Source organism: Ailuropoda melanoleuca, chromosome 16, assembly GCF_002007445.2.
Source record: "Ailuropoda melanoleuca isolate Jingjing chromosome 16, ASM200744v2, whole genome shotgun sequence".
Taxonomy (NCBI): domain Eukaryota; kingdom Metazoa; phylum Chordata; class Mammalia; order Carnivora; family Ursidae; genus Ailuropoda; species Ailuropoda melanoleuca.
The window spans coordinates 51,504,306-51,525,215 of record NC_048233.1 but is presented as its reverse complement, the minus strand read 5'-3'; the positions used below and the strand labels follow the sequence as shown (position 1 = coordinate 51,525,215).

The window sequence follows — 20,910 nt, the reverse complement described above, 5'->3', positions numbered from 1 at the left end:
GGGCGGGGCGGAGCCGGGGCCGGGGGTGCCGAGCCGAGCCGGCGGCTGCGCCCGCGACTCCGCAGCCCAGGCGCATTTGGTGGAGCGTCCGGGCGAGGGAGCGCGCACGGAGCGCGGGACGGAGCGCCGGGCGGACGGACCGACGGACGGACGCCCCCGCACACGCAGACGCACAGAGCTCGGCGCGGCCCCCGTCACACACAGGCACACACACTCGCGCAGACACACACAGGAACACACGCAGACACACGCACACTCGCGCGCACATCCTCCCGCCAGCCTGCCCGCCCGCCCGCTCGCCGGCGCCCGGAGCCCGCTCTGGCCGGTAAGTGCGGTGCCTCTGTGGGCGCCTTTGTGTGGGGAGCCAGTAGGTGGAAGGCGCGGGGTTCCTCCCGGGGCGGCCCCGCGACTGAGACGTCCTCCAACCCCCAGGGCCGAGAAGCCGGAGCCCGCCACCGCCACGCCCCCATGGGGCTCCCTGCGCCCCCGGTCTGGGGGAGGGGGTCCCGCGCAGGGGAGGGGGCTCGGCGCAGGGTACCGGGGAGAGAGCAGCAGCCACTCCCCACGAAGCTGGTGCACGGTTCAGGGGAAGGATGGAGACGGCGGTCCCGGGTCCGAGCCTCCGCGACCGAGGCCGGTGCGTGGCTCTTGGCTGCATAGCCTCTCCGGGGTCTGAAGCTCAGGAGGGAGGCAGGAGATCGCCGGTAGCCTGCTGGCCTGTGAAACGCGGCTCCCAGCCTTCCCTTCGCTTTGCCTCCCCCGGACGACAGTGTAGCTTAAACAACCCGCTACCCACCCACCCCCAAAATAAGAGCCCAGCGCGTTCCCCTCCCCCAGCATGCCCCTTTTTCCTAGATGAGGCCCAGGCTCCTGCAAAACCCGGAGATTGTCCCGGTCAGAGCCCTGGGGGTCTTACCTTACCAAGGATCACGTGGCTTAGAGGGTCAGGACCAGATGAGCCCTTGGAACTCATTTAACCCCCTCACTTTACAAATGGGGAAACTGAGGTCCGGTGAGGTGGCTTGACCAAGGTCACCAGAGTTAGTGACAAAGCCTGCATTAGAATCTAGGGTCTCTGACTTTCATATTCATTTTCCTCCTACATAATTCATTCTATAACCATTGAAGCCCCAGAACCCCAAAATTCATCTGAGTATACCAGGGAAGTCTTTGTAATTTCAGCCCTGCCCCCACTTGGAGCGGCAGGTGCCATTTATTTGCTACCATCCTTACTGGGGGCGGGGGGAGGGTGGCCTTTAGTTGCCTCAAAGGAGAGCTCTCTTATGCAAGCAAGCACTCCAGGTTCGGGGATTTAATTTTCGAGAATGAAGCAGCTCTGGGCAGGAGATCAGATTCTAGGGTGTTGGGCTCTCCCAGGAATCATTGAGCCTGTGTCCTCAGTTGGACCGGTTGGTATGGCATTCAAGAGTCAACCCCTTCCCTCAGCTTGACCTGACTATTGCCTTCCCAGTCACGCTCCCCTCCTCCTTAATGGCCTGAGTCTTCTAATCTACCCGGGCCCCTTGCTTCATCCCTTTATGGAGGTCCCCCAAGTCCTTCGCATCAGGCCACCCCTTCCTCCTTGATGTGTGTAGAGTACGGCCTCTTGGTGTTGCTGACAAAGCTGCTGGAGAAGCTTGGATTACAGCCTCACCAGGCTCAGGTGGTAGCTCAGGGCAAGGCTCCCTCAAGGGCAGCTGGGTGTCCCCGGAGCTGAGCCCGATGCCTGGCACACACAGGGTGCCCCGAGAGGTATGGATGGTGAATGGATGAAGTCGGTCACTCTCCGAGGAGACTCCGTTGGATGAGATAGTAGTTGGCGAGGAGGGCAGTGTTCAGTCTCTAGGGGCCCGAGGCTCTCGTCTCAAGAGCTTCCTTCTTGAATGGGGTGAGCAGCCTGGCAAGGTGACCAGGTGTCATAACTCCAGACCACTCACACTGTAGTCCCCAGAAATGGCGTTGTGCTCCAGAAGCGTCGTTTACATGGACTTCTAATGCGTGGTGCCCCCTGGCTCTTTGCGGAGTAGTGGCTCCCACGCTGAGAGTGAAGAGATCTGGGTTCCAGGCCCGGTCTCCTCCTCACTGGCTGGACAGTTTCAGTAAACACTCACAACCTCTCTGGGTCTCAGTTTTTCCATCTGAAAAATAAGATCATTGGATTGGAGATTTTCAGGGTATCTTCCAGGTCTGAACTGTGGAGAGGGGTAGGGGGGAAGGGGAGCTCTTCTTTATATAACTGCTGTGGGCCTGACTTTCCTCCTCTATTACTCTGTGAAGGAATAAAAGAAGATGAGGTAATTTATGTAGGGTACTTAGCGCAGTGCCTGGGGCATGGAAAGAGCTCCGGAATAGGTAACTAGTAATACCGTTAGAGCCCCAGCTTTGTGGATATACCCTGTATGTCTTCCCTCTTCAGATTGCCCAAAGACATGGGATTTTAGGGCCACAGAGTCCCTCTGCCTTAAAAAAAAATCCCTTCCCCACTGGACTTAGGGCTCAGCTGGCGTAAGACATCCATGAAACCTCCCCGGGACAAGGAACACTTCTGTTTATCGGTTGTTTTGGCACTAATCATGACTGAATTGAGTAATTGATATAGTGGTTTCTTACACTGTCGCTTACATTTAATTCTCTAACACACCCATGGTAGCCACAGTGTTATCATTCCCATTTTGTAAATGAGGAAGTTAAGACTTGGAGTTGAACTTATCTAAGGGTGCATTCTTCAAAAGTCTCAGAGCCGGAGAGCTGTGCGAGCTCAGGTCATCTGGGTCCAGATTCTGAATTCTCTCCTACGTCATATTGCCAGTCCTTTCCCAACACCGGCCCTAAAAGAGAGATAAATGCCCTTTGGGAAAGAGTTGAGAAGACAGTTGGATTTTATTCTTCTGAAAAATCAGGAACCGTTTCTTGGAGAAGCTGTGTAGCATTTGAGTTGGGGCTACGTGATTAGTACACTAGAAGAAAGAAAGGAAATTATTTCAAGTATTAGAGGCAGCATGAGCAGAGAACAGGCAGCAGGGGATTCTTGGGCATGTGTAGAAACTGGAAAGTGTTTCGTTCCAGCTGGAGCAGAAAGGATAACAGAGGAGTTGCGAGAAGGAGGCCTAGGTAGGAAGGTGGAGGAGGCAGTTTCTGGGAGCACTGAATGCCAAGCGAAGAGATTGGTTTTTAGTTTCTGAGTAGGGGAGAGATATGATCCAGCCTGGCCAATAGGAAACTCATCCTGGCTGCCCTGTGGAGAACAGATTGGAGGGGAGGACCCACTGGCAGGGGGCCCAGGTAAGACACAATGACAGTGGTCTAAGTGAGAGATAAGGAGTGGGGGTGGTCGTAAGAATGAAGAGAGAAAGGAGTTGGTGCAGGAGGCCAGAGTGCCAGTGGTTTGGACGTGGGCACTAGAGAGAGGGAGGAATGAGAAGTGGTGGCAAGGTTTTGAGCCTGAATGGCTAAGGATGCCATTCACAGAGAGAGCCCAACAGGAAGGGAGAGGGGGAGGCCTGCCAGTGGGGACCATGGATCTGACAGGGCATCGTAATGACTCCTGCAAAGCTGGCTCACTGAGCACCCCGAGCTGTCAAGAGCCGGTTTGTTCATTCGTTCATTCAATCTCCAGATACATAGAAACATCTGTTATGTGCCAGGTTGTTTTGGGCTCTGGGGATACATTGCTGAAAAAGATGAACTTCCTGCCCAAGCTCTACCAAGGGAGACAGAAAATAAAACATAAGCAGAGATATGACATTTCAAGGGGTAAGAAGTGCTCTGGAGAAAAAATAAAACAGGGTGGGGAGGGGAGGAGTGAAGGGAGAGATTTACCTTTAAATAGGATTGCCTTTGAAGAGGTGAGAGTTGACCAAAGACCAAAATGAAGTGAGGACACCAGGGAGAATAGCATTCTAAGAAGAGGGGACCATCAGTGCAAAGGCCCTGGGGTCAGAATACCTTGGTGTTTTAAGGGAACAGCAAGTGTGGCTGTAAGAGATAGGAGGACAGGAAGGGTGGTAAGGGAAAAGGTAGGCGAGAGGGGCAGGGCTGGATCATGTAGGTGTTTATAGGCCTGAGGAATAAGAAATCACAGTGTTAAGGGGTCCCAAGAGAACCAGAGTCATATTCTCCTTGTTCTCTTAGTGGCTAGCAAACCAATCCTGACACTGAGCACTAGCTCACTAAATAGTTGTTCAATGAATGAATGTTAGAAATGACCATTTATGTACAAAGCTGCATACCTTGGAATTATATCAACCCCTAAATAAAGATATTATGGCATAGTAAGGTGTAGAATGACCAAAATGATAGAGCTCAGACGAGTTGAATGTGTTGTCATTCAAGTTCAAAAGACCACAGTTCACAGATTTGGTAGAGAGCAAGGATCTTGGTGAGGGTGTCTAACTTTGGGCTACATGGGGGGGTAAACCATTCATGGCCAGATCTCCTGGTCACTGTGATAGTAAAATAAAGACCCTACATTGGCCTTTGCATGGTGAAGTGGTTGGTTGAAGTCATTCAACGTGTCTATCTTAAGAGTCAAAATGTTCTCTCCCAGAACTCTCTGGAAGTCACTCGGAGGGATTTGTGGACTTCGGCGATGGGCAGCATGTGGGTGTCTAGAGTCAGCTCCAAAGATTGTATGTTTCATCATCAGCCTAAGGGTGTTGCCTGGCCTTAAAAAATAAATTGCAGGGGTGCCTGGGTGGCACAGCGGTTAGGCGTCTGCCTTCGGCTCAGGGCGTGATCCCGGCGTTCTGGGATCGAGCCCCACATCAGGCTCCTCCACTGGGAGCCTGCTTCTTCCTCTCCCACTCCCCCTGCTTGTGTTCCCTCTCTCGCTGGCTATCTCTATCTCTGTCGAATAAATAAATTAAAATCTTTAAAAATAAATAAATAAATAAATAGTAAAAACATGACCACACTATGAAGCAAATGTAAGATTAACCATGATCTTGAACATCCTGTTCTATTTCTTCTAAAAATCTCTTTTTTTATGCCTGCAGTTTATTTTTTTATTTGAACTGCAGTTAACATACCGTGTAATGTTAGTTTCAGGTATACCATATAGTGACTCAACACTTCCATATATCACCCAGAGCTCATTACAAGTGGACTCCTTAATCCCCATCCCCTATCTCCCCTCGCCCCCCACGCACCTCCCCTCCAGCAAACCATCAATTTGTTCTCTGTATTAAGAGTCTGTTTCTTGGTTGCCTCTAAAGGTCTGTATTTTTTAATGGATGAAATCAGTCCACCTCTAGTTTCAGTACCTTGCATTTTTCGCTTAACATTTTATCATGACTTCTGTGTTCCGTCATGATCTTCTTTTTATCCTCAGTGGCTTTACTCTATTTTATTTAGTCGTTTCTTTGTTGGTGGATATAGTAGTGAACATCTCCAAGCGGTTCTCAAGGCACTTGTTTTAAGCATCCTTAACAGGGTATGGTGGGGCCATGGAGGGGTTAAAGAGGGGCCCAAGGGACGGAAAGGAGTGACTGTGGACAGAGGCGGGTTGATTTCCTGGACATAAATGATGTGGCCCTAGGTCCTGGGGTGGAAAGAGAACAGGGGACACCAGAGTGAGAGCCAAGGAGAGGATGAGCGGGGAGATCACGAGTCAGGAGGCCAGAGGCAAAGGAGCGCTGAGGGTGTGCGGAGTGGTACTCAGCTCTGTCCAATTCAAGATGGGGTCCCTCCAGCATTTTGTTGGTTCCATTGGGGGTACTTTTTAAAAATTTGGACGTACGTGAAATTTGCCATTTTACCCATTTCTAAGTGTCAGTTCGGTGGCATTAAGTACATTCTCACTGTTGCACCACCGTCACCCCCCACCACCCACAGAACTCTCTTCATCATGCAAAACTGAAACTCTGTATTCATTAAACAATGAATTCATTCCCGCCCAGCCTCTGGTAGCCTGTATTCCACTTTCTTTCTCTATGAATTCACCTGTTCTCGGCCCCTCATATAAGTGAAATCGTACAAGGATTTGCCTTTTTGTGTCTGCTTTATTTCACTTAGCACAGTGTCCCCATGATGCATCCATGTTGTATGTGGGTCAGAATTTCCTTCCTTTTTAAGCCTGAGTAATATTCCAGTGTCCGGATGACATCTGGTTTATCTGTTCATCCACCGGTGAGCACTTGTGTTGTTTCCAGCTTTGGGCTGTTGTGGACAGCTGTTGCTGCTAGGAATATTGGTGTACGTATCTGAGTCCCTGCTTTCAATTCTTTTGGACCTAGAAGTGAAATTGCTGGATCATAGGGTCATTCTGTGTTTAACTTTGTGAGGAACCATTGGGGCTTTTTTTAAAAAGGATTTTGGGGGGCCAGCATGAAAAACATCACTGAATGAAGTCTTAGGAGTTTGGAGTCTGGAAAGAAGCCATTAATTTAAAAAAGCAGATGCTTGGGGCGCCTGGGTGGCTCAGTCACTTAAGTGTCCAGCTCTTGATTTTGGCTCAGGTCGTGCTCTCACGGTCATGAGATTGAGCCCCGCATCGGGCTCCACACTCAGCCCAGAGTCTGCTCCAGATCTCTCTCCCTCTCCTTCCAGCTCACGTGCTTCTCTTTCTCAAAAATACAATCTTAAAAAAAATGAAAAAGTAGAGGTTCGCAGCTTCTTCGTGCCCTTGAGGTAGTAGGAGAGAAGAGGGAACAGAGTAAAAGTGAACGTAGCCTCCATTTCTGAAGAATTGTTGTGATTTAGAGGCCTTGTGTGTGGAAAAAGACAGCTCTCCAGAGAGGTCCTAGTGGATGCAATTCATTCATAACGTGCAAGTGTTTACTGTGCCAGGAAATCCACGTGGCCACAAGGCCCCTGCCCACAAGGAGCTTACGTCCCTTGGGGGTGCCAGACAAGTAACCCAGCAACCGTACTCCATCCTGATGTGTGCTCTGATAATCAGGACCAGCACTGACTTCTTCTGGGTGCTTATGACATTATCTCACCTAATCCTCGTGACAGTTCAGTGCAGAAGATTTTTATTGTCCTCGGTTTACAGACACAGAGAGCTTAAGGCACTTGCCAAGAACACACAGCAAGGAAGTGGCAGAGCCAGAATTCAGTCCTAGGCAATCCCTGTCCTCTAGTGCTGGGCCAAGGGTTGTGGGAACGCAGGAGAGACACCTGCACAGCGTGGAGATCCGAGAAGGCTTCCTGAAGGAGGAGGTAAGGCTGGCATCGTAGTGGAAGTCGGCTGTGTTCTTCTTCTGCCCGTGATTTCGGGGAATGGTTCTCTGTACCGGCAGCCTCCAGCCCTGCCGCAGGTGACTCGGAGCCCCCAGGGCGCCCCACCTCTCTGAGACTGAGTTTCAGAGGAGGGTGATGGCTTATCATGAGGCAGGGAGGCCGGGGGGGGCAGGGGGGAGCATTTCCTTTTCCCTCTGACTACCCTAGCTGAGCTCCTTCCAGCCCCTTCTGGGGTACCACGGAGGGACATCCGGGGCTCCTCCTGGGCCTGAGCGGCTTCGGGACAGCAGGCAGGAATTGACCAAATACAAAGCCCAGAAGTGGCCGTGGAGGTCCTGTGTCCACCATCTGCGTCACTTCGCTGCCCTGAGATGCCTGGACCTTGTGGGCTCCCGTCATGGCCAAAGCCCCGTCTTCCCCAAAGCCAGATGCAGCCAGTCCCCTCCACTCCGTGCGGCCCGTGGCCTGCAGCACTGCTTCCCACCAGGGACCCTCCTGGCCTCTGAGTGGGAGAGCTCTCCATTGTGAAACCTCCCCGACCCCATCCCCTGCATATCGCTAGCAGCACCTTTGGTCGTGACCACCAGGAACGAGGTGCCTGCCCTCCGAGGTAACCGTTGTTCCTGGTCCTGTCATTCTGGATGTTTCAACCGTTCTTGAACTCCATAGGAATGGCATCATAGCATGGGGTCATTTGTGGCATAAGGCGGTTTGGGGGACCCGTGGTATTGTTGCGCCCCCAGCCTCACTGGCACAGATTTCTACGTGCCAGCTAGAGTGGCAGCCCCTGCCTTCACGCCGCCAAGAAAAGGCGGCCTCCAAGTTCAAGTCAGGATGCCTTAGCCTGCGGCATCAAAGCCGGCCACTGTGCTGACAGAGCCCCATCTCCTGCCCCCTCTCCAGCCACACCCACATGTCCTCTTTCCCCCACTCCCCTGCTCCTTGATCTCTCCGGGTCTTTGTCCCAGCGCTGTCCTCAGCCTGGAATGCCCTCCCCGCGGTCTGCTGGACTCCTGCTTGTCCCAGAGACTCCCATCATCTCTCTGTACAGCTTCCCAGACCCTCCCATTGTGCCCCGCTAGGCGCTCCCATAAGATAGCCTCTGCTGGTATTTAGCACATTTCTTTCTCTCTCTCTCTTTCTTTTTCTTTCTTTCTTTCTTTCTTTCTTTCTTTCTTTCTTTCTTTCTTTTCTTTCTTTCTTTCTTTCTTTCTTTCTTCCTTCCTTCCTTCCTTCCTTTCTTTCTTTCTTTTTCTTTCTTTCTTTTTTTTTATTAGTTTCAGAGGTAGAATTTAGTGATTCATCAGTTGCATATAACACCCAGTGCTCATTATATCACGTGCCCTCCTTAATGCCCATCACCCAGTTACCCTGCCCCCCCCACCTGCCCTCCAGCCACCCTGTTTATTACCTGGAGTTCAGTGTCTCTTGTGGTTTGTCTCCCTCTCAATTTTCATCTTATTTTAGTTTTCCTTCCCTTCCCCTGTGTTCATCTGCTTTGTATCTTAAATTCCATGTATGAGTGAGCGCATATGATAATTGTCTTTCTCTGACTTATTTCACCTCACATAATACCCTCTAGTATCCACATCTTTGCAAATGGCAAGATTTCGTTCTTTTTGATGGCTGAGTAATATTCCATCATAGATATATACCACCTCTTCTTTATCCATTCATCTGTCGGTGGACATCTGGGCTCTTTCCATGTTTTGGCCATTTAGCACATTTCTGACTCTGTGCATGAAGCTGGACCCCGGCTGAGGGCAGGGACTGGGTCTTAGGCCCAACAGAGCCTGATAGTAAAGAATCATATAAGGTTGTAAGATGATAGCAGACCTTGTCTCAAGATTGTCTTGGAGGCAAAACAATTTAAAACAACCATGCAAACTAAATGTCCCCCACTCTCTGAAGCCGATAAAAGAGACAGTGTGAGGTATCTCTGACTACAGATGATAAATGTAGAGTGAAACTCGTGCCAGGGAGGCAGAAACCTCCAGCCCTTCCCCAGAGGACTTAGCATCATGGGAAATGGCATCAATGAGTACAGAGTAGTACAGCTCAGGGAGCCAAGGGAGAGATCCGAGTCGATCAGGGAAGGCTGCCTGGAGGAGGTTAAGTTCCAAATGTTTTTAAAGAGGAGTCTATTAAGGCAAGGAGTTACATAATCAGAGGGTAATTCACAGAGAGCCTTAACGCATGATACAGAACAGCCTGGATCTGGCCTCTTGTGACCCTGGTCCTGAGTCTCACACGGCTGCCCTTCCCTTTTACTTCTTTTCATTCACTTCCTCCTTCTTTTTCTCCCACTTAGTCACTCCTTCCTATCTTCTTTTCAAATCTGAGGGTACAGGAAAATGCTGGATGCACATAGCCCTGCCTCCCATCCCTCTTCCTCCGCACTGGGCTCCCCGTCATGGGCCACATAGAAGGATGCCTGTCCTTTGCCCCCTATCAGCCTGGGCAGCTCACAGAAGCCCAGGTTATGAACAGGAGAGCCAGGGAGCAGCCCAGGGTGGGGTGCAGTCTGTTGCCAGATTCCGGGTCACAAATCAAATGCTGGGAGAAGAATTCAGCCAGAGGCACACTCAGCATGCACTGGGCTCACTGGTGAGACTTCCTGGAGGAGGCATGGTGACAAAGCAGAGGTCCCAAGGCCAGAAGGGCCCAAGGCCACAGCTCCAAGAGGAGGACGGGGAGACCTATGCAGGAAGAAGGAACAGGAGAGACAATGGCTGAGAATCAAAAACGAGTGTGGCTGGAAGGTGGGGCAATGTTCATGGTGCAGGAGGATTTGGGGAATCCCGGGAAGTCAGGTTTCCAGTTCTTTGACCCACCTTCCCAAGGGCTCTGGGTCTGACGAGGGGGCCTGGAAATAGCCCAGGGCTCTCCAGGGGGAAGAAGAGTCTCTGCTCCTGGGGAGGCCCTGCACTGTTCTCGTTAGCTCCAGGAACACCTGACAGAGCGCGAGGAAAAAGGATGCAGACCTTTGGAGCTGATGGCCCTGCTTGGTCCAAAGAGCAGGAGCACCTCCAGTGCGGGGTTGACTTTGAGGGAGCTGGGAAATGAAGCTGTGAGCCACATCAGCTGTAATAAGGAGGAGGGCACCTGCCTCAGGCTGCCTGGTGCTTTCTTCACTTCAGTCACTTCCACAGCGCGTACCGCAAACCTGCCGCGGGCAGCTCTGTTGCTCCTGCAGCCCAGAGGAAGACACTGAGGTTCAGAGAGGTCCAGACACTGGGCAGGGACCCTATGGGGAGAAGGTGGCAAACCACAGTGTTTCAACCAGGTCTCTTGCCTCTAAAGCCATCCTTTTCCCAGAGTGCTATGGTTGCCTTGAGGTGCGTGACCTCAGAATGGTCAGCTGTCCTGTTTTGAGAGATTCTGCCCATAACTAAGGACCTCTGTTGACAACCTGCCCTGGGCCCCAGGTTTCCAGCTGTCCAGTAGCACGAGGCAGTGAGAGGGCTATCTACCCTTGGCCCAGGACCAGGCTCTGTCCTCTCTTCTCCATGGGCCACCTGAGCAGGACTAGAGTGACACTCACCTGCGCTCGTGCCAGGCTCTAACCGCTCCAAGTGCCTGTTAGCTCCTGTGCAGAGTGAGCTAATGACGTCATTTTCCTAAGGTGGCTGCAACGGTCTGATTAAATGAGGCATTGGAAGCCTGGGGCACATAGTAGGTATGCAGCTGATACTACATCTGAGTAGAGGAGCTCGGACCCTTTCAAACCTCGACTCTGGTCCCATGTGGTATTTTTTTTTCCCTTCCCATTCCATTTGACGCTCTGTTGTCTCTCCTGGCAAGGGAGCCTCAGATCCAACCAAGGTTTCCAAAGGTAGCCTCCGTCTTGCCTCTCCCAGGCTCTGCCTGTCACTCGGTTTGTCTGGATCTTTCGCCAAAACCTCAAGTGCCAGGGTCTTCCCAGCCTGTGCTGTCACTGCTTGGGCCAGGCCTGAGCCCAGAAGGGTTAAATCAGAGGCAGAGGGTGGGGACTCTGGCCGGGACTAGACCTCCTGGTGGGGTGTGGCAGGAGCTAGAGCCCTCCCTGGTTGCAGGGGGAGCAGCCAAGTAGCCCTGAACCCCAGCTCTCCCCCCTGTACGTGCATACAAGCCCTATGAGAAGTGGTTTCGTAAGCCTGAAGAGCAGAGCAGATGCCAAATGGGACCATCATGGACGATCCAGAGCGAGGCAGAGGCACAGGTAGTCCAGGCCAAGGGGTCGCATCAGGGACTCCTAGGGCTGAAACCAGAAGCCTGTAGACACCAGCAGCACGAAACCATTTGTGATCGGGCTGGGTGTGTGACCAACACAGGCCAAGTCAGAATTCTGGCTCCACGTGGATAGGGGAGAGCTGCGAGAATGGACAAGGCTTCAGTCCTAGAAGGCAAATGACCAAAACAGAGACTTTGCCAGGGTGTCAGGCAAAAGGCCAGGTGCCAGGGTTGGGCCAGTGTCTGGGCCAGACAAGCAGCAGTGAGACTGTTGTTACAACTCTCCACGACGGTCGTGTGAGCTCGCTCTTACATAGCACACTCTGCACCAGGCATTCCTCTAGCAGCTGGATGTTTCCTCATCCCAACAATGTGGCTTTAAAGATGAGAAAACTGAGGTGCAGAGAGACGGAGTAAAACTGATCTCCTACAAGACCGCAGCCTGACCCCTTGCGTTCATAGCTCGAAATCAGCCACCGTAGGACCATTTACACCATGGAAATCGGCAAGTGCCACTAATCAGGATTTTTAAATTATTATTTTTCTGAGAACCGATTTATAACACATCATAAGGCTCATTCTAGCGTCTCCATGGACCTCATCTATATGGGGAAAAAAGAGCTGTATTTACTGAGAAACAGGCAACACCTGACATACAAGATAATGACAGCTAACATTTTTAGGGTTTTTTGGTTTGTTTTTTTTTTTTTTTAGGATTTTATTTGAGAGCACGCACGCGCTCAAGTGGAGGGGGAGGGGCAGTGGGAGAAGGAGATGATGACTCCCCACTGAGCAGGGATTCCCAGGACCCTGGGATCATGACCTAAGCCAAAGGCAGATGCTTACCGACTGAACCACCCAGGCGCCCTTCACTTAATCTCCTTAAAAATCCTTTGAAGTGTAGATGATTATTTCCATTTCACAGGTGAGGAAACTGAGGCATAGTGAATTCAAGTACCTTGTGCAAGATTGGGCAACCACTGGGGGATCCTTCGTTCATACTCGGACAGCCCAATCCCACAGCCTGTGGTTTGTGGTTTTTAATGAGCCATTTATTCATACTCAGTCTCTAGCCTGCTTTTAATTTATCTTTTCGAGAAATATGTCTTGAATCTATCTGCCAGGTGTCAGAGTGTAGGCATGGCAAACAGGAAGGTCCGTGTCAGAAGCTGTACTCTTCATGGTTTAAATAAAGCCTGGGCCTGGGGTAGAAGCCAACTGAGTTGGAAGCCTGGTTCGGCCACTTACCAACTGTGTGACCTTGAACAATGACTCAGTCCCTCCAAGTCCCTGGCTCTGCATGTGTCGGAGGAGGACAATCACTGCGTTTAGTTGATAGGATTATAGTGAGAGATGAATGATGGAGAACATGCCCAGCAGTTGGCGTGGTCTCCTGCACACAGTAAGCACTCAATCTGAGGGGACTGCGGGGATTCTAAACCACAGGTTTGTGTACAGATGCCCTGTGGGAATTGGGGATCTGGGCATCGATAAGTAATTTCTGAACAGAGAGGTGAGAAAGGAAGAGGGAGCACCCAGTTCTTCCCCAGGGAGTCAGGGATGCTGCTGCCGAAGAGGTGACATTTGAACAGGATCTTAAAAGGGTCTTGGAGAGTTTTCTAAGCTGGGAAGGGGAAAGGGGGCTTTTCCAGTGAAGGGAAAAGTACATTCCAAGGTGTTATAGGTAGGAGTGCGCATCTAACTGGGTGGAAATACCAGAACACCCTCGCAAGACGTGTGATCGTGCCTTCACATTTGCGAGTGTCTGTTTCTTCCTTGTACACTAAATTCTGTGCCTGGGTCTCGGGAGGTGTTGAGAGAGGGTGCAGAATTGAGTGTTTTCAGAGTATTGGAAAACAAGGTTGAACTAGATGACCTGTGAACTCTGAAATCCTGCTCTTCAGTTGATCATTTTGGGGGCTTACCATACAAATAGGACTATCCATGGCACATACTAACCATCAGATTAGTCCGTAACTGGCTGGGGTGGGATCCGCCCTACACTTTTGAAGCTAGGCGGCCTTTGCCAGGCGGGCTCCGTGGACTAAAGCCTTGGTTCCCTGCTGCTGGGAGCGCCCTCTGCCGATCCCTTGCCACTCCACCACCATCCACCTCCTTAAATCCACCTTGACACCCCTAAACTTGAGGCTTGACCTTAAGGAAAGGCCCTTTAAAGTCATGAAGTTTGATTCCCTTGGTTTTAGTTGGCGCTACTGAGACTCAGATTAGAGGAAATAACCGGCCCGAAGTCACAAGGTGGCCTTGGACAAGAGTCCAGGGCTGCTGGATCCTTGGCCGGGGAGTACATTCGTTGCTCCATTCATGGAACACGGCTGCCCCCATCACAGACAACCCCCACCCGAACCAGTCTCCCAAGGAGGACTCTCTGGGCTGATTATGCGCGTGGAGAAACCTGAGGCCACAGTCCAGGGCAGGATTTCCAGTCTTTCCATGCCTGGGGCGGGGGGCATACAAGGCTAAAGGCCCTACAGCAAGGAGCTCCTTTGGGGCCCTGGGCAGGAGGACAGGCACACTAGAGTCCACCTCTGGCTCCTTCACTAACTTTCCCTCTGCATGAGCCTGGCAGAGTCCCTTCGCCCCCAAGCCTTAGTTTCTTCATCTGTTAAATGGGATGTAGCCTAATAGACCTATAGTGAGGGTTTTTTAAAAGAACAAATACAGCACAGCTGGTGTAGTGTGCTGATTCATTCGTGTTCACTCTCTTCCTACCTTCAGAGCATTGTTCTTAACAAAGGTGGAAAGCCAGAAGGGAAGAGAGCTTAGGAACCTGGACGGTGAGGGGCAGATCTGTCATTACTAGCTATGTGGCCTGGGGCCATCTCTGAATCTCCATCTTTTCATCTAGAAAATATAGGAAATGAAAGTTTGTCCTCCCAGGGCTGTTTGAAGAATTAAGGTCCACCTCACCTTGGGAGGGAGGAGAGGGGGTTGGAAAACAGGAAGGAAGAATATCATAAATGAGCATCTCCATCAGGTTCCCTGTCCCCAGTCACGTTCCCTTTCCACTCTCGTCTCGTCAGACTAAATTTCTTCCCATCTCTTGAATGTGCTATGCTTTCTCTTAACTCCAGGCCCATTCACATGCCCTCCTTCTGCCTGGAACAGCCCATCCCCCCCTTCCCCCCGTCATTCCGCAGCTGCTGACCCCGGCTCCTCCTTCATGGCACATCATAGATTCTTTCCTGGAAAACTTTCCTGACTTCTCTGCCTCGTTAGGGACCTCACCGGTGCCCCACAGCACCCTACATGTCTCCATCAGCCTGGCCACCTCTGTCACCATTGCCTTTCGCTGACCTGCACACTCTGTGGCCTGCACATAGGAGCTATTTAGTAAACACAAGTTGAGCAAGTGAATGTTCCAGTCCCTGGATCTGACTCATAAGGAAGATGGAAAACTCTGCGTTGCCCGAGCCCCTCTGCAGGCTGGACCTCTCCAACATCTTTCCACCTTCCCTTCCCTAGGGTCTCTGTCACACTCACGCCCCAGTCTCCCACTCCCACCAACAGAGCGGGATGGAGAAGTCATCATTTATCTGGGCACATCCCAAGCAGAGAACACTCAGACCCTGTGTTTGGGATCCAAAACACTCCCAAGTTTGCAGTCTGCTCAGACGTGGGGACAGATGGCTGGACAGTGGACAGCTGGGCAGGGAGGGTAGGCAGCTTGGCAAGATGGAAATAGCAGTGAACTAAGCATTGGGAGCTTGGGGCTCAGAGCCTGTCTGTTCCCCAACTTCACTGCACACATCAGTCTGAGTTCTCTGGTAGCCAGCAACAGAAACTGAGTCGTTTAGGCAGAAAAGTCTAACACAGAATAACAGGTAACAGACCTCGATCTTGGGCCCTCCCTGCGGCAGCAGACAAGCGGGGCACCCAGAGAGGAGAGAGTTAACTCCCAAAGGAAATTTGGATTTTGTTAACTACCTGAAAACCGCTGTCTGTGCTGTGTGATGTGAGGCCAGGCACCTGACCTCTCTTGCCTGAGTTCCCACCTGAGTGTTCTAAAGCTGGCCTCTCTCCATTCACATCTCCAGTGTGCTTGTTGCTGAGAACCTTCCTGCCCTGGCCCCCGATGGCGCCTTTCCCCATCCTGACACCTTGGGAATGAATTATGAGGAAGCCAGGTGAGTGGTGTGTGGGGGCTTCCCTGGCACTCACCCCACTGAGGAGGGCAAGCCCTCTCCACGTGCATGCGTGGGGCCACGTGACTCATTTGCATGAGGTAGCCAGCCTCATCCTTTGTCTTCCATGAAACCAGCATGTCCTTGGCCCCTGCATGCTGAACACACCGGCGAAAATCAAGATGACATTATGGGCCTCTTTCTGGTTGTGGTCTGGCCGTCTTCTCCAGGCTGGGAAGCTCCTAGCTACAGTCTGTCCTCCCAGAGCCCCCCAGAGCCACTAACTCTATGACCCCGCCGCTGCCTTCCCCTTGACCTCTAACGTGTACAACCGCAGGCTCAGGTCCTGAACACCTGGGATGCAGAGGGGCTGAGGGGGTGGGGATGTTCTCACATGGTGGAAACGTGGTGGGGGAGGCAGGTGCATAAACAGCTAACTATAGCAGCAGAACAAAGTAAGAGGCAGAGAGAAGTAGTGAGCCAGGAGTGTGGGGGAGCCCGGAGATCGGAGAGCTTCATTCTCCCTGGGAGATCAGGGAGTGCTCCACGGAAGAGGAAACATTGAGGATGAGTAAGATTTGGCAGGAGGAAGAAAGGAAATTTCAGGCTGAGGTAGCAACATGAACAAAGGCCTAGAAGTAGGAGTGTACAGGTTTGACTCAGGGAATAGTGATGTCTGGTGGGATCAGAGCTCTGGGAGGCTGGTAGGAGCTCCATGGTGACAGTGAGGGTGTCTCGGGGGCCCCAGAGCCCCAGGAGCATGAAGCCCAAGGTAGAGGGCATGTCTGCCTGGGGTAGGGTCAGGAGGTTGCTGGGGGCTCTGACTCACCCCCGGGAATGACTTTAGCACCCTAACTCCTCCTAGCCTCTTACCTACCCAGAAAGAGGGTGCAGGCTCCTTGGCCTCCCTCCCCCAACCTGCCAGCTATTTCTCTACACTAGTCCTGCGCAAAGCTGGCATCACCTCCTAACAGCACCCACCTGTCCCCCATTCCACCCCCCAAGGAGAGGTGAGGTGCTCCCAGCCAATCCCACATGGGCCTCTGCTAGAATGCTGGTTCACCCCGCCCACGGCAGGTACCTGTGTCTCCCCCGCTCACCGTGAGCTCTCGGAAGGTGAGGTGGAAGGTGAAGCGGGCTGGTCCAGGTCCAGTCTCCAGCAGCCAGCAATGATAGAATAGCGGGGGGGTCCATGTTACCTTCACACACACACACACACACACACACACACATACACACACACAAAACAAGTGAGAGTGATGCCATTCAGGCTGCCAGGGGTCTGACCACCTTATCTGATAGTCGAGGCTCCAGGGGCCCAGGGTGAGAGAAGATCACCCAGTCATAAGCATGTTGGCAGCAGAGTTTAAAGGCGAAGTTTGGTTCATAGCAACACTGTTCATAATAGCCAGAAGGTGGAAGCAACCCAGATGTCCATGGCCTGATGAATGGATAAATAAAATGTAGCATATCCACACGGGCCACTGTTGTTCAGCCATAACAAGGAACGCCGAGTGCAAGAAGCCAGACACAGAAGGCCACATCGTGTGTGATGCCATTCATATGAAACATCCAGAACAGGCTAGTCCATGGGGACAGGAAGCAGATTAATAATTGCCAGAGGCTAGGGGAGGGGAGAATGAGCAGGGCCTCCCTGATGGGTACGAGGTTTCCTTTCCGGGCGATGGAGGTGCTCTGGGACTGAGAGTGGTGACCGTTGTACAACGCGGTGAATGAGTTAAATGCCACAAGATTGTACGCTCTCAAAATGGTTAAAATAGTGAATTCTTCTCTTAGGTGAATTTTACCACAATGTAGAAAAAGGAGTAGTTTGGGACCAGATCAAATGCCATCGGCCGGGTCTAACGTCCATTCTTCCAACGCATGCCACCGGCCCCCTTTCCTGTTGTAAACCTCCCCTGCCCAGGCAACGGATGGGAGCCCCATGGCCCCTCTGTTCAAGGCAAGCCCCCTGGTCAAGTGGAGGAAGGTTGCCCCACGGGGAAGGCAGGATTCCTGGCGGTGAGGCCTTGCTGACGTGCCTCGGACGGAGGCCCTGCCCCTATTGCTTCCCCATCCCGATGCCCGGTCTGCTCCCCCAGTTGGTGCCCAATGTGCCATACGTCTGTGCATTGCTCTTGCCGTCTGCACTGTGAAGGAGGCTCCCCCCACCCTGCCCCCTCACCACAGTCTGAGCTGAGCTCCCCACGGTATCACGTGAAGACGTCGATGAAGGCAGGGGTGGGAGCAGTCTTGTTTGCGTGTGTGTCTTCCTGAGATGACGGGGAGCTGGGCAGGGAGGGGCCTGGCTGGTTCGTCATTGTATTCCTAGGACGGCTCTGGTGCCTGGCTCACAGGCCGTGCTCAGCAAACGCTTGTTGAATGAGGCAATGGCTTTGGGAAGGTTCTGTCCCCGCCCAGATATTCTCCCTCAAGGAGAGAGGGACAGGCGGGGCCATCTCTAAGTCCTTTTATCTCTGGGGTTGTCTGGTTCTAAGAGCAGCAGCGGGGGCCTGCCCAGCAAGTTGCTGCATTTTCTCCTGTTGGCCAGCTCATAGAAAGCAAGAAGGAAGGAGCCTGCAGGAATCCCCTGCAAGCAGCTGTTTCTGCTCTTGGCGGGGAGGAGAGAGGGCAGTGTCCAGAGACGGGGCTTCTCCGGCCAGCCTGAATGGACCATCTCTTCTCTTCGGCAATCGAATTAACCCCTCCCCTGAACAGCCTCGCCGTGCTTGGCCGAGCTTGCCTGGAGCCCTTCAACCACAAGGCCGAGCAGCGGGCTCTTGCTCCATTTTCCTCTCCAGATGAGAGGTGCTACTCTTTCTGCTTTTCTGATTATGAAATTAGTCATTTTCTAGGAAGCTTATTTATAGAGTCCGCTGCACACATGCAGCGCTGAGCTATTCTGAACACGGCTTGGGGCCTGGGAGGCTTAAGGTGTGAAAGCAGCTGTGAGTCACACATGGGTCCCCTTCCAGAGGTATCTGGATACCTTGGTTACCTTTCTGCACCCAGCCGGGAGCCAGCCTTCATGAGCTGCCCTCCAACCAGGGTGCTGTCTACAATAAAGAGAGAAAAAGCTCGGCATCCCGATCCCCATGGCCGCCAGCTTGACAGAGTACCTGGAACAGGTCAGACCTCCATTCGGTGCCCCCTTTTCCTCCGAGCTAAACGAGGGGCCTTCTGGGTGTGTGATTCTCTACCTGCTCCGGACAGCAGCTGTGGAGGAGGGTTCCAGGTGGCTTCACAAGGACCTGCCCACGAGGCAGCTCAGATAGCGGCCATGTTTGAAGTTCCTGATGTTTCTTTCAAGACGGTCAGGGCAACACTCACGGATTCAATGGGGAGTATTTATTGATTTGTTGAACACTACTATGAGCCAGGCACCGTGCAAGGCTCTGAAGATACCATGGTGACTAAAACAGAAATGGAGTTTGTAGTCTAATATTAACCAAACAATGGCATACGTGAAAATGAAATTTCAAACTATGTCAAGTGCTATGAGTAAAAAGTACTAGGAAATAGAGCTGGAAGAGNGGTAGGGTCAGGAGGTTGCTGGGGGCTCTGACTCACCCCCGGGAATGACTTTAGCACCCTAACTCCTCCTAGCCTCTTACCTACCCAGAAAGAGGGTGCAGGCTCCTTGGCCTCCCTCCCCCAACCTGCCAGCTATTTCTCTACACTAGTCCTGCGCAAAGCTGGCATCACCTCCTAACAGCACCCACCTGTCCCCCATTCCACCCCCCAAGGAGAGGTGAGGTGCTCCCAGCCAATCCCACATGGGCCTCTGCTAGAATGCTGGTTCACCCCGCCCACGGCAGGTACCTGTGTCTCCCCCGCTCACCGTGAGCTCTCGGAAGGTGAGGTGGAAGGTGAAGCGGGCTGGTCCAGGTCCAGTCTCCAGCAGCCAGCAATGATAGAATAGCGGGGGGGTCCATGTTACCTTCACACACACACACACACACACACACACACATACACACACACAAAACAAGTGAGAGTGATGCCATTCAGGCTGCCAGGGGTCTGACCACCTTATCTGATAGTCGAGGCTCCAGGGGCCCAGGGTGAGAGAAGATCACCCAGTCATAAGCATGTTGGCAGCAGAGTTTAAAGGCGAAGTTTGGTTCATAGCAACACTGTTCATAATAGCCAGAAGGTGGAAGCAACCCAGATGTCCATGGCCTGATGAATGGATAAATAAAATGTAGCATATCCACACGGGCCACTGTTGTTCAGCCATAACAAGGAACGCCGAGTGCAAGAAGCCAGACACAGAAGGCCACATCGTGTGTGATGCCATTCATATGAAACATCCAGAACAGGCTAGTCCATGGGGACAGGAAGCAGATTAATAATTGCCAGAGGCTAGGGGAGGGGAGAATGAGCAGGGCCTCCCTGATGGGTACGAGGTTTCCTTTCCGGGCGATGGAGGTGCTCTGGGACTGAGAGTGGTGACCGTTGTACAACGCGGTGAATGAGTTAAATGCCACAAGATTGTACGCTCTCAAAATGGTTAAAATAGTGAATTCTTCTCTTAGGTGAATTTTACCACAATGTAGAAAAAGGAGTAGTTTGGGACCAGATCAAATGCCATCGGCCGGATCTAACGTCCATTCTTCCAACGCATGCCACCGGCCCCCTTTCCTGTTGTAAACCTCCCCTGCCCAGGCAACGGATGGGAGCCCATGGCCCCTCTGTTCAAGGCAAGCCCCCTGGTCAAGTGGAGGAAGGTTGCCCCACGGGGAAGGCAGGATTCCTGGCGGTGAGGCCTTGCTGACGTGCCTCGGACGGAGGCCCTGCCCCTATTGCTTCCCCATCCCGATGCCCGGCCTGCTCCCCCAGTTGGTGCCCAATGTGCCATACGTCTGTGCATTGCTCTTGCCGTCTGCACTGTGAAGGAGGCTCCCCCCGCCCTGCCCCCTCACCACAGTCTGAGCTGAGCTCCCCACGGTATCACGTGAAGACGTCGATGAAGGCAGGGGTGGGAGCAGTCTTGTTTGCGTGTGTGTCTTCCTGAGATGACGGGGAGCTGGGCAGGGAGGGGCCTGGCTGGTTCGTCATTGTATTCCTAGGACGGCTCTGGTGCCTGGCTCACAGGCCGTGCTCAGCAAACGCTTGTTGAATGAGGCAATGGCTTTGGGAAGGTTCTGTCCCCGCCCAGATATTCTCCCTCAAGGAGAGAGGGACAGGCGGGGCCATCTCTAAGTCCTTTTATCTCTGGGGTTGTCTGGTTCTAAGAGCAGCAGCGGGGGCCTGCCCAGCAAGTTGCTGCATTTTCTCCTGTTGGCCAGCTCATAGAAAGCAAGAAGGAAGGAGCCTGCAGGAATCCCCTGCAAGCAGCTGTTTCTGCTCTTGGCGGGGAGGAGAGAGGGCA

At 52.5% G+C, this 20,910-nt stretch overlaps 1 protein-coding gene across 5 annotated transcripts in view; it reads left to right on the top strand.

Annotated features, from left to right (window-relative positions):
- The first annotated feature begins 12 nt into the window (after positions 1-12).
- PTPN5 (protein tyrosine phosphatase non-receptor type 5) overlaps positions 13-20,910 on the top strand; it is a 57,574-nt gene continuing 36,676 nt past the window's right edge. For 3 of the 5 annotated variants that reach the window (XM_002926161.3, XM_034645638.1, XM_034645635.1), the window contains exons 1-2: positions 13-325; positions 15,450-15,539. In XM_002926161.3, coding sequence (XP_002926207.2) covers positions 15,520-15,539 — 20 coding nt within the window. In that variant the 5' untranslated portion in view covers positions 13-325; positions 15,450-15,519. The remainder of the gene's footprint in view (positions 326-15,449; positions 15,540-20,910) is intronic. The other 2 variants (XM_019806837.2, XM_034645637.1) reach the window with 1 other exon arrangement.